Source organism: Narcine bancroftii, chromosome 5 (genome assembly GCF_036971445.1).
Source record: "Narcine bancroftii isolate sNarBan1 chromosome 5, sNarBan1.hap1, whole genome shotgun sequence".
NCBI classification, from domain to species: domain Eukaryota; kingdom Metazoa; phylum Chordata; class Chondrichthyes; order Torpediniformes; family Narcinidae; genus Narcine; species Narcine bancroftii.
In genome coordinates this window covers 204,323,256-204,341,056 of record NC_091473.1, presented here as the reverse complement: position 1 = coordinate 204,341,056, position 17,801 = coordinate 204,323,256, and the positions used below count along the sequence as shown (strand labels likewise).

The following is a 17,801-nucleotide window of genomic DNA, read 5'->3' as shown; positions in this document are numbered from 1 at the left end:
CGAAAGATGTTGCAAGATATGAGGAGCAAAATGTTCATCTGGGCGGATTAGGAACAGATCAGGTGGAAGTAGGGCACCCAATAACATTTCAGTGGCTCAGGCAATAAACCAAGGAATATCGGAGGGTTGTTAGGATGGAACAGCAGTTATCGGCTGGGGGGGACTACTTTAACATGCACATGGACTGGGTGAATCAGGTTGGTCGAAGCCACCTTGAGGAGAACTTCATCGAATGTAAACGGAATGGCTTTCTAGAACCTACAAGGGAACATGTCACCTTGGACCTGGTCCTATGCGATGAGACGGGTAAAATTAGCCATCCTGTAGTTAGGGATTCTCTTCAATACGACTGAGTTTCTCATACGAATGGAGGGTATAACAGCTAAAACCAGGGAAACTACAGGGGTGTGAGGAGTTGATGTGGGTCAACTGGGAACACAGGTGATATGGAGGGACGGTTGAGGAGCAGTGGGGGACTTGCAGAGATTTTTCACAGTTCTCAACAAAAGTATATTCCAGTTAAAAGCAACGTGACCAGGGACACCTGACCATGACCTCCAACCCGCAGGTGCTCGACTGCGACCTCCGACCCATGGGCGCCCAACCGTGACCTGACCCACACCCTTCCCCATGCCACAGAAGAGACTCACTCCTGCTCCGCAACCCTCTGTGGCAGGGGGGCTCTCCTTCCAGGTGAGTGGGGTTGCCTCTGACCCCCAACCTTCATCTTCGACCTCCACTGCCCCTCCAAGCACTCCTTTCCTCCACTCTCCACGCTCTCTCTGACCCTCTCCATGTCACACAGGAGGAGGGGTGTCCCTAGAAGGAGGTGAGGGGGTGAGATAAAGGAACAGAACACAGGATATACAGCATGGCATCAGGCCATTCAGCCTACATGTCAATACACGCTCTATCCCACACTGGTCTGAATCTCCACTACCTTTACCTTCCACTCCCCACATATCCGGAGGTCTGAGCACCACCCTCCAAACCCCCAGCACATCTCCTTTGAACTCTACAACCCCCCCCACCCTGCCTGTAAACCTGTGTGCTATGGAGTGCCACAAGGAAAAACCATGTCTCCAGTCAGTTCCACTCCTCATTTTACGAACCTCGCTCCGAATCTCCTCGGCCACCGATGCTCTGGATAAAACAACACCACCATCTCCCCAAGGCTCAACCCTCCAACCCTCCTCTCCTGGATCCTCTCCGAACCCCCATACCCTTCCTGAACACACACCCCCGACAATACAATGACTCACAAATACACCCCAACACACACCTCTGACACACACACTCCCCCACACACCCGATACATGCCCACAGCCATGGGGGTGGAATGGAGGAGTTGTACAGAGTGTGGGAATGGGGTTAGGTGAAGACAACAGTGGGAGGATCGGTTGGGAACCGTGGGGAGTGGGACCAGTTTGGAGAAGGGTGTTGGACAGGGGGTGTGAGGAATGGGGTTGGACCAGTGGGGAGGGGTGAGGGGACAACCTGGATACAGGGACGGCCCGGACGGCAACAACCCCAGGCAGCGAGGATGAAGGTCGGCCACCGCTCCGATGGTGGGAAGGTCTGCTGGGCAGGTGGACTCACGCAGTAGTCTCTGGTCCTGGGGAGGGAGAGATGGGGGGAGGGAGAGATGGGGGGAGGGAGAGATGGGGGGAGGGAGAGATGGGGGGAGGGAGAGATGGGGGGAGGGAGAGATGGGGGGAGGGAGAGATGGGGGGAGGGAGAGATGGGGGGAGGGAGAGATGGGGGGAGGGAGAGATGGGGGGAGGGAGAGATGGGGGGAGGGAGAGATGGGGGGAGGGAGAGATGGGGGAGGGAGAGATGGGGGGAGGGAGAGATGGGGGGAGGGAGAGATGGGGGGAGGGAGAGATGGGGGGAGGGAGAGATGGGGGGAGGGAGAGATGGGGGGAGGGAGAGATGGGGGGAGGGAGAGATGGGGGAGGGAGAGATGGGGGGAGGGAGAGATGGGGGGAGGGAGAGATGGGGGGAGGGAGAGATGGGGGGAGGGAGAGATGGGGGGAGGGAGAGATGGGGGGAGGGAGAGATGGGGGGAGGGAGAGATGGGGGGAGGGAGAGATGGGGGGAGGGAGAGATGGGGGGAGGGAGAGATGGGGGGAGGGAGAGATGGGGGAGGGAGAGATGGGGGAGGGAGAGATGGGGGGAGGGAGAGATGGGGGAGGGAGAGATGGGGGGAGGGAGAGATGGGGGGAGGGAGAGATGGGGGGAGGGAGAGATGGGGGGAGGGAGAGATGGGGGGAGGGAGAGATGGGGGGAGGGAGAGATGGGGGGAGGGAGAGATGGGGGGAGGGAGAGATGGGGGGAGGGAGAGATGGGGGGAGGGAGAGATGGGGGAGGGAGAGATGGGGGAGGGAGAGATGGGAGGAGGGAGAGATGGGGGGAGGGAGAGATGGGGGGAGGGAGAGATGGGGGGAGGGAGAGATGGGGGGAGGGAGAGATGGGGGGAGGGAGAGATGGGGGGAGGGAGAGATGGGGGAGGGAGAGATGGGGGGAGGGAGAGATGGGGGGAGGGAGAGATGGGGGAGGGAGAGATGGGGGGAGGGAGAGATGGGGGGAGGGAGAGATGGGGGGAGGGAGAGATGGGGGGAGGGAGAGATGGGGGGAGGGAGAGATGGGGGGAGGGAGAGATGGGGGGAGGGAGAGATGGGGGGAGGGAGAGATGGGGGGAGGGAGAGATGGGGGGAGGGAGAGATGGGGGGAGGGAGAGATGGGGGGAGGGAGAGATGGGGGAGGGAGAGATGGGGGGAGGGAGAGATGGGGGGAGGGAGAGATGGGGGGAGGGAGAGATGGGGGGAGGGAGATGGGGGGAGGGAGAGATGGGGGGAGGGAGAGATGGGGGAGGGAGAGATGGGGGAGGGAGAGATGGGGGAGGGAGAGATGGGGGGAGGGAGAGATGGGGGAGGGAGAGATGGGGGGAGGGAGAGATGGGGGGAGGGAGAGGGAAAAGAGGGAGTGGAGGGAGGAGGGGGAGAGGTGAAGAATAGACAATAGCCAAGGCCTGGTTCAGTAACCAGTTCACTCTTGCTCCCCTCCCTACCTCCCCTACCAACCAGCCCTTCTCTCATCTGTGTGGGTGGGGACTCCCCTCTATTCTCAGCCCATTCACCGACCCAGGATCGCTTTCCCCAGCCCTGGTGCAGCTTGGACCACCGCTGGGTCTGGTCCTCCCCAATGGCAGAGCCTGGGCCTGTCCCTGCCCAATGGTGGAGCTTGGACTTGTCCTGGGCCTGGCCTTACCCAATGGTGAGCCTCAGCCTGCCCCTGCCCAACGGTGGAGCCGGAGTCTGGTCCCGCCCAATTGTGGAGCCAGGACCTGTCCTGTCCAATAGTGGAACCTGGGCCTGTCCTGAGCCTGGTCCCCCCCAATTGTGGAGTCAGGGCCTGTATCGTCCAATGGTGGAGCCTGGGCCTGGTCCTGCCCAATGGTGAAGCCTGGGCCTGGTTCTGTCCAATAGTTGAACCTGGACCCGTCCTGAGCCTGGTCCCGCCCAATTGTGGAGTCAGGACCTGTCCTGTCCAATGGTGGAGCCAGGGCCTATTCCGTCCAATGGTGGAGCCAGGGCCTGACCCTGTCTAGTGGTGGAGCCAGGGCCTGGTCCTGCCCAATGGTGGAGGCTGGGCCTGGTTCTGCCCAATGGTGGAGCCTGGGCCTGGTCCTCCTACCTGGTGCAGACTGAGCTTCTCCTGGGTCCTCCACAGCCTCATTAGGTACTCCCACAGGAGTCTCTCCAGGGCATTGAGGAACTCGTCCCCGTATTGCTCCCTCACCTCCACCTGTGCAACAGAGACACTCCCGTCACTCATGGGGCTAGGCCACCCCCCTTCCCCGCTATGGCCCTCCTCCCAAAACCACCTTCCAACCTGCCATGACCACAGTGGGATAGTACGGCTGAGTTGGGCTGAACAGCCTTCATGTCTTGCTCAAGAAACTCCCCCACCTCCAGCAGTCTGAGAGACACCCCTCTCACATTGTTGAACTGTTGGAGTTGAGGGGTAACAAGAGGGGGCCTTATTGAGAAGAAGGTTTTAATGGGGGGTGGGTGAGGTGATGCTGATAGGGTGTTTCCTCTGGAGAGGAGAACCACTACCGGGGAGAGGGGGGCTGGGGAGGGGAACCACTATCAGAGGGGGGGAGGGGAACCACTACTGGGGGGGTGGGGGTTGGTGGAAACAGTTACAATAGAGATGGAGGGAGGAGATTTCCTCTCTGCTGCCACTTATACACAGCGATCCCAGTAAACTGTAAACTAATGAGAGGTTTAAACTCACAAAGGGAGTGGTTGGAGTGTGAAACAAGCTTTCAGCTGAAGTGGTGAATGTGGTTTCAATTTTAACATTTAAGAATTTCACCCAGAGATGGGTGAGATACGGACGGCTATGGACTGGGTGCAAGTCTGGGGAACTAGGCAAAAAAATTGGTTTGGCACAGACAAGAAGGGCCGAAGGGGCCTGTTTCTGTGCTGTAATGTTCTATGATTCTATGACGACCCGTTTCTTTTTTTAATATATTCTTATGTGTTTGGAAGAGAGAAATATTACACGTTACATAGAGAACAGACAATAATCACACAATAAAATACAGAATATGAACCGTAAATAATTTCTACATTATCCCCTACACAACATTCGAATGTACTAGGGATTCCTTAAGGAAAACTTCAGCTCATATTCCATTATTGAAAAATATTTATGGTGAATTAAAAAATAAACAAAGAGACGACTCCCCCCCAAACTAATCCCACCCCTCCCACTAACCACGGTCACCAACAAGTAGTATGTGAAGAATCGAGTCTGGGCTCCCGGACATTGGGCAGAAACCCCGCTGATGTATTCAAGTTGTGAGAATTGTCCGTGAATGGGCCCCGTATCTTGTCAAATTCAACCATAATCTGTTTGACGTTATATCTGATTTTCTCCAAACCCAAGCAAGGTGTAACATCCAGAACCTGATGCATATGAGTTGGTGGAAAACCATCTTTCTCCTTCCTCAGAATCGCTCGTCAGGCCATCAATGAAGCAAAGGCTACAACTCTTTTTGGAATTAAATCCAAGGAAATAGCTTCCTGTTTGAGAATAACCAAACAGAGCAATAAAGGGGCAAGGCTCCACTCTGATCCTACGAATCTTTGACAGAGTTTGGAAAAAATTGTTCCCAAAAACCTTTACATTTTGGACAATGCCTTTTTCCATGGGCATCCCAGTTAATTGGCCGCGCAGTGTCCTGCAATAGGAAGCCCTTTGTGCCCTTAACTGGGACACTGACTGCTTTTCCACTGAACACAACTCATCCCCGGGGATCAGAGAGTCTACCTTCGAATGGAATGGATGGAAGCTGTCCCTTTTCCACTTGTTTAATCAGCTGACACCAGGGATATGAGTATGGGTTCAGGCTGTCAATCCCCGGCGTGGATTGACTCCAGCGTGCTGACTGTTTTCCTTTCCATCTGGTCCCTGTCCCACTTAATTCCCCGTTAATTCTTAGGACAGAGCATCAGCAGGAGAAGGGCTAGAGATGTCTCATAAATTTTACATTTGTCACCTAGTGAATCAATGTCAGGATAAAACTAGATAGTCTAACTTTGGACATAAGTATTCTATGTACCACTTCATATTGTATTTGACAATGTCATGCACAGAATGAAGTTTTATTAATCAGGTCCCAAGCGTGGTATCCCAACCGGAGGGGAGGGTGATTGGTGGAAACAGAGGCCAGTTACAACAGAGATGGAGGGAGGGGATTTCCTCTCCACTACCCTTTTACACAGCGATCCCAGTAAATTGGCGAGACAACAGCCTCTGTTTAAGGTCAGGTAAGATCAGAGCATTCATACAGAACCAAGAAAAGCCAGGTCAGTGTGATCTTTTACATAGGGACCTGGGAAGGCAGATAAGCCTCTTACACTGAAACACATCAGCTCTGATACAACCTACCTTGGCAGCCAAGTACCAGGATGAAAATGACCCCCCATCCTGCGATCATCCTGATCACACAGGTAAGTGAAACGATTTAAAGGCAGCTAATTCCTGTCTTTTAAGTGCAGTGTAAAAGGGCACAGGAGGTAGAGAGGGAGGGCAATCTTTGGATTCTCAAACCACCACCCCCCCCGCCCTAAAGAACGGGGGAGGCAGGGTCACCAGATATAACCCAGGTCAGGGCAGGGGGATTTGAGGGTGAAGGGGAAATCGAGCAGGATGATTGAGGGGCAGGAGTGAGTCTTACCTCCAGAAATGAAGCTCGGAAGGCCGGGTTACTCAGGAGATGCAGAACCAGGTCCCGGAATTGTTTTTGGATCTCACAGACTTTTTGGGACTCTTGGTCTGTCTGAGGGGAAGGGGAGCGGGGAGGGGTCAAAAAGACTTTCTTTCTCCATCATCAGATTGCCCAGGATCCCTGTGTTTCTGCTTCATCCCATCATCCTCCACAATGGCCCCATACCCCCCGAACTCATCTGCCCAGTCCCTCCCACACCTCTAGCTGCCACATCCAACTCCATCGCAACTCCAGCCCCCACCTCCTTTTCTGCCCTTCACACAGCCCCCACACTTCTCCCCATCCTATCACCAGCCCCACCTACTACCCCATAACCTTACCCACTTCCAGATAACCTTCACCCCCGTCCCCACCCCTCGCACCTCCATCCCCACGTTCCCACTGAAACTGACCTCCGCAGAGCAGAGCAGATTGTCCTGCGGGAACAGGACTCCAAGTTGGGAGCGGATATCATCGGAGGGACAGTCCTGAAGAAACATCTCCAGGATAATCTGGGGAGAGTACGAGCAAGAGGGTGAGAGAGGGAGAAGGGGGTGGCGAGGGGGGCGATAAAAGTGGTGAGAAAGAGGGAGGAGTGGACAGGGGTGGAAGGGGAGAGGTGAAAGGGGAGTGGGAGGGGTGAAGGGGAGGGACGAGGAGGGGGAGAAAGATGGTGGAGGGATGAAGAGAGGGAAAGGGTAGGGGTGAAGGGGAGGGATGAGGGAGAGAGATGGAGGGGGAGGGGGAAAGGGAGGGGGAAGAGGAGGGGGAGGGGGAGGGGGAGGGGGAAGGGGAGGGGGAAGGGGAGGGGGAGGGGGAAGGGGAGGGGGAAGGGGTGGGTGGGGAGGGAGGGAGGGAGGGGATGATGAGGAGGGGATGATGAGGAGGGGATGATGAGGAGGGGATGATGAGGAGGGGATGATGAGGAGGGGATGGAGGGATGAGGAGGGGATGGAGGGATGAGGAGGGAATGGAGGGATGAGGAGGGGATGGAGGGATGAGGAGGGGATGGAGGGATGAGGAGGGGATGGAGGGATGAGGAGGGGATGGAGGGATGAGGAGAGGTGGAGGGATGAGGAGAGGTGAAGGGGTGGAGGGATGAGGAGGGGGAAAGGGGTGGAGGGATGAGGAGGGGGTAAGGGGTGGAGGGATGAGGAGGGGGTAAGGGGTGGAGGGATGAGGAGGGGGAAAGGAGTGGGGAAGAGATGGAGGGAGAGAGGGAGGGAGGTGGAGGGGTGAGGGTTGGGAGAATGGTGGAGGGGAGGGGGATGGGGAGGTGATGATATGGTCAGGGTATGGCTGCGGACCCACCTTGGCCCGCAAGCCCAGCAGCAACTTGGAGAGGTGCCGGTGGGTGACCAGGGTGGGCACTGCCCCGCTCACCGTCTCCAGGAACTCCACCACACGGGAGTAGCTTGCGGTGTCACGACGAAGGATAGCACACCAAACCGCCAGTGCCGTCACCTGCAGGGAGTTCAGGAGCAGGTTGGAGCCCTGCCCCTCCCCGGGATCTGGGGGGTGGGAGGGGGGGTTGAATATAACAGTCTCTCCCATCCACTTCCTTCAATTCCCCCCTCTCCTTCCACAACCCCATTCCCCTACCCCTCACTCCCAAACCCTCCCCTTCCCCTCACACCCACCCATGACCCTTCCCCTACACCCCCTCACTCCCACCCACGACCCTTCCCCCACACCCCCTCACTCCCACCCACGACCCTTCCCCCACACCCCCTCACTCCCACCCACGACCCTTCCTCCACACCCCCACCCCCACCTCACAACTCCACCCCACACCCCCACCCCCACCTCACAACTCCACCCCACACCCCCACCCCCTCCTCATTCCCCTACCCTCCCCTTCCACCCACCCATCCCCTCACTCCGATCCTCTTCCCGAACTCCCACCCCCTCCTCACTCCTTTCCCCCACCCCCAGCCTCCCTCGCAATCTCTCACCCCTCCCCTTCCTTCTTCTTCCACTCCCTACGCCACCCACTCTCTCCATCGCCCACCCTTCCCCTTTTCCCCCCACTCCCAGCCCCATCCTTCCCCGTCTTCCTACCACTCCCAACACCTCCCCCTCACCCATCGCTTCACCCCTACGACCGAAGCGCGTGTCCGCCGTCCCGCGCTTTCCCGCCGTTTGTTCATGGAGACGCGCCTGGCGGGACTCCACCAACAGCGCCGTTCTGCCCCCAGCGGCCGTGGGAAGGAGATGCAGGTGCTGCTCAGTGCGGATCCCGCGGAGAAGGTGGGGGGTCACCGAGGGTGGTCGGTCACCGGGGTGGGTGGGGTCCTGGCCACTGGGGGGGGGGGGGGGCTCTGGCCATTGTGGGGGTCTGGTCACTGGGGAGATCTGGTGATTGGGTGCATTGGATTCACACCACTCCCGGTCTGGGTGGACGGTAAAGGTGCTCCTGGTAAAGGTGTACGGGGTACACACTGCACCCGGTCAAGGTATATGGGGTACAGACTGCTCATGGTCTGGGTGTACGGGGTACACACTGATCCTGGTCAGGGTGTACAGAGTACACACTGCTCCCGGTCTGTGTATATGGGGTACACACTGCTCCTGGTCAAGGTATATGGGGTACACACTGCTCCTGCTCTGGGTGTACGGGGTACACACTGCTCCTGGTCAAGGTGTATGAGGTACACACCGCTCCCGCTCTGGGTGTACGGGGTACACACTGATCCTGGTCAGGGTGTACAGGGTACACACTGATCCTGGTCAGGGGGTGTACAGGGTACACACTGCTCCCGGTCTGGGTGTACGGGGTACACACTGCTCCTGGTCAGGGTGTATGGGGTACACACTGCTCCCGCTCTGGGTGTACAGTGTACACACTGTTCCTTGTCAGGGTGTATGGAGTACACACTGCTCCTGGTCAAGGTGTACGGGGTACACACCACTCCGAGTCTGGGTATACGAGGTACATATGTTGTGCGATCTTGCTGTGTATTTGAAATTAATGAAACTCCAGTGTCACAAAAGTTTATTTTATTTAAATGTGTTCCATCCTTAATCTTTGCTTGGGTGAAGGGAAGGAGTATATTTTTAAATCTAAAGCGTATCTTTATACAGGTAGTTTATATTGTAATTATTTCTTTTTATGATTAAGAGGAGGATGTAGGTGAAGGTTGAATCAAGGAGAAGGTTGAATCAAGGAGAAGGTCGGAGAGGGGAAAGTGGTGGTTAAAGGATCATGAGAAGGTCAAATGGCAGTGTTGGGGTCGTGGTTTGGGAAGAACGAGCCAAGGTTGGGTGGAAAAAGGGTATAGGTGAACTGGGTAGGGGGAGGAGGGCAGAGGTCAGGGGAGGAAGAGGGTGAGGTCAGAGGTCAAGGGGTGGTGTGCAAGGAGGAGAGGGCAAGGGGCAGGGAGAGGAGGGCTGAGGTCAGGGGAGGAGAGGCAAGCATCAGTTGGCTGGATTAGCGGAGGTTAAAGGGCGAGGAGGGACAGATGGTAAAGGTCAGGGGCGCTGCCTTCTGAGGACCGAACAGGGGTGCCTTGTGCTCTACCGCAGCCCCCCCCACCCCTTTCCCCAGACCCCACCCCACCACAGAGGCAGGCAGTGCCGGGGTTGAAGCTTTCATCTCTTGCACCCCCACCTCCCCATCCTCGGACAGATCCCCTTGATCCCTGTCCCACCCCTTGTCTCCCCTCCGCCGCGAGGGAGGGGTCACTCAGTCAGCACTTTCCCTGCCCTTGTTGCGCCCCATGCCCCACGACACGATGCTAGGCCGCTGCTGCCTCAGCTTGCTGGGGGGCAGGTAGAGGGCGTCCATGCCACTCAGGATCTCAGCTGGCCTCTCCGTCAGGAAGGAGAGCATCCAATGGTGGCTGAAGAGGTCGGGGACTGAGCATCGGGATGTGACATGTGACAAGATCTTCAGGATCAGCTCCTGTGGGAGAATGGGAAGAGGTCTCCAGTTACGAGGTCGTCTTCCCCTCCACAACGCATCATCGGCGGGGAGAGGGGGGGCTGATATCAACAGGTTGAGTGAGAAGGCCGACAGAGCAAGTAACCCCCGCCCCTGTCCCTCTTAAACGTGTGACCTGTGTCTGATTCCCCCCTCCTCCTCTGAGACCGTTCCCCACATCAAGGCCTCTCCATGGGCTGTGGGAGGAGAAACACACCCAACAGCAGGTAGTAAGGATGGGGAGGGATGGGGGAGGGGTTAGTGGGGATGGGGGTGGTGAGAAGTGGTAGAATAGGTGGTGAGGAGAAGGGTAAGGGAGAGGGGGTTGTGGGGATGGGGTGAAGGGGATGGGTGGGAGAGCCATAGTGGGGATGGAGAGAGGGGGTAGGGAGAGGGGTTATCGGGGATGGGTGGGGGAGAGGGGATGGTGAGGGGGTGGGGATGGGTTGTGGGGTTGCGGAAGGGTGGGAAGAGGGGAAGGTGGTGTGGGGAAAGGGTGGTAGGGGAGGAGGAGGTGTGGAGGTAGTGGGGAGAAGGGGCTGTTGGGGAGAGGGCAGGGGAGAAGGGGCTGTTGGGAAGGGGAGAAGGGGTGTTAGGGAGAGGGTGGGGGAGAAGTGGGTGTTGGATGGAGTGGGGTAGAAAGGGCTGTTGGGGAGAAGGGGGTGTTGAGAGAGTTGGGGGGGGAGAAGAGGCTGGTGGTTCCCAACAGAGACTTCAAGTGGAAGCAGGAGAGGTTCCCTTTGGTGTTGAGAGGTTTGTAACCCTCCTCCTCACTTTTCATCTGCCCCCTCCACATCTCATTCTCCCCATTCCCTCGCTCTCCCCTTCACCTCCCCATGACCCTCCACCTTTCTCTTTCCACATCCCTCCCCACCCTTCCCCTCTCCTACCCCCTCCCCGCTTCCCCTTCCCCTATCTGGAATGGTCAAATCCAGGACGGTGAGGTTTGAGGTGAGTCCCTTCCTCCTGTGTGGGGCTGATAGTGGATGCAAACACCCTGGGGCTCCTCATATCAGGAGGGAGAGTGAGAGAGGGGGTGTGAGAGAGAGAGGGGGGGTAAGAGAGAGAGGGATTGGGAGAGGGGGAGAGAGATGGGTGTAATAGAGATGGGGGTGAGGGGGTATTGAGAAAGGGGGTGAGAGAGAGGGGGTTGAGAGAGAGGGGAGTGATGGAGAGATGGGGTGAGAGAGAGAGGGAGTGAGAGAGTGGGGGTGAGAGGAGGGGAGTGAGAGGAGGGTGGGGGTGAGGGAGACAAATGGCGAACAGGACAGCAGGGACAGGCATTTCATCCCGGGCGTCTGCACCAACCAGAATCATCACGTCAGCCCCTGTCCACCCTGCACAATCGCGCACCCATCTCTGACCCTCTGAAGCACCACCATCAGGAGGCTAGTCCTCCTGGGTCTGCTGGTGTCCCCCTTGAAACAAGTCCTGTCCCCAGGGCAGGGCATCTCCACAAGAGAGGGGGCAGCGCAGAGAAAGAGGGAGTCCAGAACCGTTGGAGGTGGGGAAGGGGAGGAAAGAGAGAGGGTGAGAGAGGGAGGCAGGCAGAGGGGAGAAGGAGACACAAGGAGAAGGACAGACAGAGAATAGATGGCCCCAGAAATAGACTCTAAACCTCTTTCTTGCTCCACTTCCCACCCTCTCCATCCTTTATATGGTTTCCGTTCTGTACTGCTCTGTCGGTCTCTCTGTTTCCCCATCTCCATCTCCCTCCCTTCCCATCTCTGCTTCCATCTCCCTCTCCTTCCCTTCCCATCTCTGCCTATCTCCCTCTCCTTCCCTCCCCATCTCTGCCTCCATCTCCCTCTCCTTCCCTTCCCATCTCCCTCCCTCCCCATCTCTGCCTATCTCCCTCTCTTCCCATCTCTGTCTATCTCCCTCCTTCCCTTCCCATCTCTGCCTCCATCTCCCTCCCCATCACCCTCCCTCCCTTCCCATCTCTGCCTCCATCTCCCTTTCTTCCCATCTCTCCTTACATCTCCCTCTCCCTCCCATCACTGCCTCCATCTCCCTCTCCCTCCCTTCCAACCTCTCCTTCCATCTCCCTCTCTTCCCATCTTTCCTTATATCTCCCTCCCTTCCCATCTCTGCCTCCATCTCCCTCTCCCTCCCTCCCCATCTCTGCCTCCATCTCCCTCTCCCTCCCTCCCCATCTCTGCCTCCATCTCCCTCTCCCTCCCTTCCCATCTCTGCCGCTCTCCAACCCCATCTCCATCTCATGACACCCTAACCACCACTTCTCTGCCTCCACCTCTCCATCTGCCATCTCCCTCCACCACCACTCCCTTCTGGAGGAGAGGCCAGAGAGGGTGAGGCACACGGTTGTTGGGGGTGAGGAGGGTGGGAGAAGGGGACGAGCTGGGGCAGGATCACCCTCAGTGAGGGGTTGAGGACTACAATGACAAACTCTCAGTTACTGGCTCGTTGTTCTATCAGCCATATTTACCCACACTGCCTTCTCCTGAGGGTCTTGAGTGGGGGGGAGGGATAGGGGGGTGGGGGACTGGAGGGGTAAGGGACAGATTGGGGAGGGACAGTTGAGGGGCAGACGGGGAGGGAGTTGAGGGACGGATGGGGAGGGAGTTGAGGGACAGACAGGAAGTGAGTTGAGGGACAGATGGGGACGGAGTTAGGAGGGACATGGTTGATGGGTGGATGGGGAGTGAATTGAGAGGTGGACAGGGGAGGGAATTGGGAGGGACAGAGATGAGGGGTGGACAGGGTGGGAGATGGGGGGCAGACAGGGAGGGAGTTGAGGGGTGGATGGGGGAGGGAGTTGAGGGGTGGATGGGAGAGGGAGTTGAGGGGTGGATGGGGGAGGGAGTTGAGGGATGGATGGGAGAGGGAGTTGAGGTGTGGATGGGGGAGGGAGTTGTGGGGCAGATTGGGGAGGGAGTTGGGAAGGACAGAGTTGAGGGGTAGATGGGGAGGATGTTGATATATGGCATCAGGACAGGAAGCCCACTCCACCCTCCACTACGTCTGGTCTCAAGGCAGCGTACCTCCCCCCCACAACCCACTGCTTCCTCCCCCACAACCCACCACTTCCTCCCTCACCACTCCTGAGCTTGTGAAGCCTCTGCTCTCAAATCCACCCGGAGGGGCAAGAAATGTAAATCTAAAATTGTGCAGATGTCGGGAAATCCACGACAAAATACCCGAGGGCCTCTCGTCCCTGCTTGTCCTGCTCCTGCCTTGCCTGAGGGTGGAGAGAGTTCAGACACCCTCTGTCAACTCCCCCTCTTCAATCCATAGGTCTGAATCCAGTTGTTCCAATTCCAATCCGGAGATGGGTCGCCCTGGATCCTTGGCATGGTCCTTGAGTTTCCCATCCAAGTGACATTCCCGCCCCCCCTCCCCTCCCAACGAGCCGGAGAAGGGGTCTTTTCCCACCCCACATCTCTCCAGATCTTTCATCGATGATATCTGCTTCTCCCACTTTGGATTGGTGGGGGTGGGGGGTGGGGGTGGTCAGGAAACCAGGGAAGGAGAACAAAGATGTCCCACAAGGGAGATCCTGACCATCATTTCTTTCCTGTTCACAAGGCAGCGCCTGGGAAAATTCTCCCTTTGCCTCACTCACCTCTCCCTCCACACCCCCCCACAGAAACATGTGGCATGTTGACAGGGTGGAAGGGGAAGGAGTTGAGGGGCGGACAGGGAGGGAGTTGAGGGGCGGACGGGGAGGGAGGGAGTGGGGGTGGATGATAGGACAATGGGAGTAGGAGGCACTAAAACCAGCCTGATTTGGGAATCAGGGGCCTCCGGATGGTGGGGAGGGAGAGAAGGGGAATTAGGGAGAGAAAGAGAGCCGGGCAGAGAGAGATCAGGGAGAGGACATGGAGGGAGAGAGGCAGAGGGATGAGGAGGCTGAAAGGGGAAAAGAGGATGAGAGAGAATCAGAGAGGGAGGACTGACCAGCAATAAGTGCTGGAGAGAGAGAAAGTGAGAGGTGGGGAGGGGGGTGAAGAGAGGGGGACAGAGGCAGAGAGAGGGGTTAGGTAGAGAGGGAAGCGGGGGGGGGGGGAGCCAGAGAGATGGAGGCAGGAAAAAAATTATTCAAAGGCTGAAGCAGAGAGAAAATCTGAGAAAAAGAGATTGATAGAGTGAGAGAGATAGAGAAGCTGAAAAAGGGACAGAGAAGGAGAGAGAGAGGGGAAGAGACCATATGAAAGTCAGTGACAGAGGGAAGGAGAGAGAGGGAGGAAGAGAAGGGAAAAGGACAGGGAAGAAAGAGGGTGAATGTGTGATTAATGGGGATGGAGAAGTGGAGATGTGGGAAGAATGGATGGAGGGAAGGGAGCGTGAGGTGAAGGAGGGAAGAGGTAGGGAGCAAGGGGAGATGTTGGCACCATATTGAGATAGCTTCACTCTGTGTCTGTCCCCAGGAGAGTATGACGGGACAGTACGGATGACCATCTCCCCCCTCCCTGTGTCCCCTGCAGACAGTGGGCTGCTTGTCACCTTGCACTCCGGGGAAATGGCTCTGTGCCTGTTGGTAAAGATGGGCCCTCGGAGCATCTGCTTCAGCAGCCGGCGGAGGTTGGAGTCGTCGAAGGGCAGCTTGCCAGTCACCATGGTGAAGAGGATCACCCCCATGCTCCAGACATCCGACAGGAAGGGGTTGTAGGGGGTGCCTTGCAGCACCTCGGGCGGCACGTATGCGTAGCTTCCGCAGTAGGTCTCACTCAGCTGGATGCTCCGCACGCTGCCTGTCTCCGTGGCTGACACCTTGCAGAAGCCAAAGTCTGAGATCTTGATGTTTTCGTTCTCATCCAGCAGCAGGTTTTCCAGCTTCAGGTCTCTGTCCCAGAACAGGGGCAGAGTGAGTGTGGGAGGGGGAGGGGGGAGATGGTGTGTGCGGGGGGCAGAGGGAATGTGCGAGGGGAGAGGGATGGGAAAGAGAGAGTGAGAAGGTGTGGAGGGTGAGGGGAGAGAGTGTGGGTGAGAGTTAGGGAGGGGGCAGAGAGTGGGTAGAACAGGATGGAGAGAGAGAGAGAGATGGGGCAGAGAGAAGGGGGTGGAGAGAGAGGGGTAGAGAGAGGGATGGAGAGAGAGTGGGATAGGTGGGGTGGAGAGAGGGGTAGAGAGAAGTGGGTGGAGAGAGATGGGTAGAGAGAAGTGGGTGGAGAGGGGATAGAAGGGAGGGGTAGAGAGAGAGGGGGCAGAGTGATGGGGTGGAGAGAGGGAACAGATGGGGGTGGATTGAGGGGGAGAGAGAGATGGGGAGTGAAGAGAGAGGGGACAAAGACGGGGTGGAGAGAAAGGGGACAGTGAGATGGGGTGAAGAGTGGACAGTGAGTTGGGGGGTGGAGAGGGGTCAGTGAGATGGGAAATGGAGAGGGGACAGAGAGATGGGGGGTGGAGAGGGGACAGAGAGATGGGAGGTAGAGGAGGGCCAGAGAGATGGGTGGTGGAGAGAGGGGACAGAGAGATAGGTGGTGGAGAGAGGGGACAGAGATGGGGGATGGAGAGGGGGGCAGAGATGGGGCAGAGAGGGGGGTGGAGAGAGGGCAGAGAGAGGGTGGAGAGAGAGAGGGGGTAGAGAGATGGGGGTGGAGAGAGAGGGGGCAGAGAGATGGGGATGAAGAGGGGGGAGCAGAGAGAGGGGGCAGAGATGTGTGAGTGGAGAGAGAGGAAGGGCAGAGAGATAGGGGTGTGGAGAGAGAGATGGGGGTGTGGAGAGAGAGAGATGGGGGTGTGGAGAGAGAGAGATGGGGGTGTGGAGAGAGAGGGGGTCAGAGAGGGTGGAGAGAGAGGGACAGAGAGATGGGGAATGAAAAGAGGGGACAGAGATGGATGGGTGGAGAGGGGACAGAGAGATGTGTGGGTGGAGAGATGGGGGGTGGAGAGGGAGGGCAGAGAGATGGGGGTGTGGAGAGGGGGGCAGAGAGATGGGGGGTGGAGAGAGAGGGGGTAGAGAGGTGGGGTGTGGAGAAAGAGATTGGGGTGCAGAGAGAGGGGGGCAGAGAGATGGGTGGGTGGAGAGAGATGGGGAGAGGAGAGAGGGGGGCATAGAGATGGGGTGGAGAGAGAGGGACAGAGAGATGAGGTGGAGGGGGGGCAGAGAGACGGGGCAGAGAGAGGAGGGGCAGAGAGATGGGGCAGAGAAAGGGGGGCAGAGAGACGGAGCGGAGAGGGGGTCAGAGAGATGGGGCGGAGAGAGTTCCCCATAAACCACAACCCCCCTGGTTTGCAGCCCACACCCCCTCACCAAGGGGGAATTCTCAGTGGCTGGTTCACCCACCGACCTGCATGGTGTTTGGGCACGTGGGAGAGATGGAGACCCCACAGCGGTGGGTGGTGGGAGAATATGTAAACTCCGCACATCAACCCCCTCCAACACGCTTGTGCACACACTGTCCCCGGACCCCGAGCCCCTGACCTGTGCACCACCCCTCGGCTGTGGATGTAGGCCATCCCCTGGCACAGCTGCTCGAACCACTTGCCGGCCAGCCTCTCATCGCAGGGCCCTCTCATGCGGATGCGGTCCATGACCTCGCCGCCCGGAGCCAGCTCCAGCATGATGTACACCCTGTTGGTGGTCTCAATGGACTGGTAGAAGCTGATCAGGTTTGAGTGCTTCAGCGACTTCCAGACCTGGATCTCGCGGGGCAGGAACTTGGTCAGGAACTCCGTCTCGGCTTTTTCCTTCAGGAGCACCTTCACGGCCACGTTTGTCTTCCACTTCTTGAAGTAGGCCTCCCAGACGATGGCGTATGCCCCCTTTCCCAGGTAACGTCCCAGCTCATAGCCATGTCTCTCCAAGATGCTAGACACCACTTTGGCCTGGGAGTTGGCCATCGGCGAGAGGGCAGAGTAGGGTTTCAGGGAGGAGAAGAGTTGGGGGGGGAGGTGGGGAAACTCACAAACAACACCTCCCTTTCTCCCCAAACCCCCGTCCTTCCTCTCCCCCAAGGGAGACTCAGGGCAAGTCACAGGCAAGGTGCATCGTCCAGGCGACAACGGGCTCCCAGCAACTCACATCTCGAGAGAGGGGAAAAAAACAGACGAGAAAGGGGAGGGGGAGTGGAACACCAAGGGGAGGGGGTAGATTCCCAGGCCTGACTCTAGGATGAGAAGGAGGCGAAGGGGGGGTGGGGGAGATGGAGAGAATGTGAAAAAGAAATGTAAAGAAAAATGGCACCTGGAATGAAGGGGACAAAATGGCTGCCCTAAGAGAGGGAAGGGAGGTGGGGGCTGGTGAATGCAGAGGGAGCAGCTGAGGGTTCAGGAAGGGGAAGTCTTCACACCAGCTGCGCGGAGCCTTGTGTGTGGGGGGGGGGGGGGGTGTGGGGTGCCTCCAGTAGGGAGAGCGTCCTGTCTGTCAGCTGGGGTTGAGCTGGAGCTCTCTGGAACATTCCGAAGCTTTGTGAGGTCACAAAACCCCAAAGGTAGGGTGTGGGGGTGAGGAAATATAGACTGACCTGTCACTGGGGGAGGCAGCAAGATGAAAGGGCGGTGGGGGGGGGCATGAGATGAGGTGAGAGAAGGGGGTAGGGGGGAAATGGGAAAGAGAGAGGGAGTGGGGAGAGAGGGGTTGGGGTCCTTCCACTCCGTCTTGTCCCACCTGCAGAACGATGCTTCATACAC

General features: G+C 57.7%; 2 protein-coding genes across 2 annotated transcripts in view; both read right to left on the bottom strand.

Moving 5' to 3' along the window:
- The window catches only part of LOC138765481 (TERF1-interacting nuclear factor 2-like), a 38,430-nt gene extending 28,529 nt beyond the window's left edge, over positions 1-9,901 (bottom strand). Inside the window, exons 1-8 of the mRNA XM_069942519.1 lie at positions 9,894-9,901; positions 8,368-8,699; positions 7,595-7,794; positions 6,697-6,795; positions 6,254-6,355; positions 3,697-3,807; positions 1,498-1,615; positions 651-819 (exon numbers count right to left, since the gene is read on the bottom strand). Of these exons, the coding sequence (XP_069798620.1) occupies positions 651-819; positions 1,498-1,615; positions 3,697-3,807; positions 6,254-6,355; positions 6,697-6,795; positions 7,595-7,794; positions 8,368-8,699; positions 9,894-9,901 (1,139 nt within the window). The remainder of the gene's footprint in view (positions 1-650; positions 820-1,497; positions 1,616-3,696; positions 3,808-6,253; positions 6,356-6,696; positions 6,796-7,594; positions 7,795-8,367; positions 8,700-9,893) is intronic.
- Positions 9,267-17,510, bottom strand: LOC138764622 (testis-specific serine/threonine-protein kinase 4-like). The gene is made up of 3 exons (XM_069940772.1): positions 16,594-17,510; positions 14,673-15,012; positions 9,267-10,187 (listed from the first exon to the last, which is right to left on the bottom strand). Exons 1-3 carry the CDS (start codon positions 17,010-17,012, stop codon positions 9,969-9,971), a joined length of 978 nt encoding a protein of 325 aa, XP_069796873.1. The 5' UTR covers positions 17,013-17,510; the 3' UTR covers positions 9,267-9,968.
- Between the last annotated feature and the right edge of the window lie 291 nt (positions 17,511-17,801).

Bases quoted from the DNA above. Each gene is read 5' to 3' on its own strand.
- LOC138764622 (XM_069940772.1), bottom strand. From the start codon at position 17,012: ATGGCCAACTCCCAGGCCAAAGTGGTGTCTAGCATCTTGGAGAGACAT. The intron at 15,013-16,593 runs GTCAGGGGCTCG...GTTCTGGGACAG, and splicing joins AGCCGAGGGGTGGTGCACAG to AGACCTGAAGCTGGAAAACC. The intron at 10,188-14,672 runs GTGACAAGCAGC...ATTCTCCCACAG, and splicing joins CCATTTCCCCGGAGTGCAAG to GAGCTGATCCTGAAGATCTT.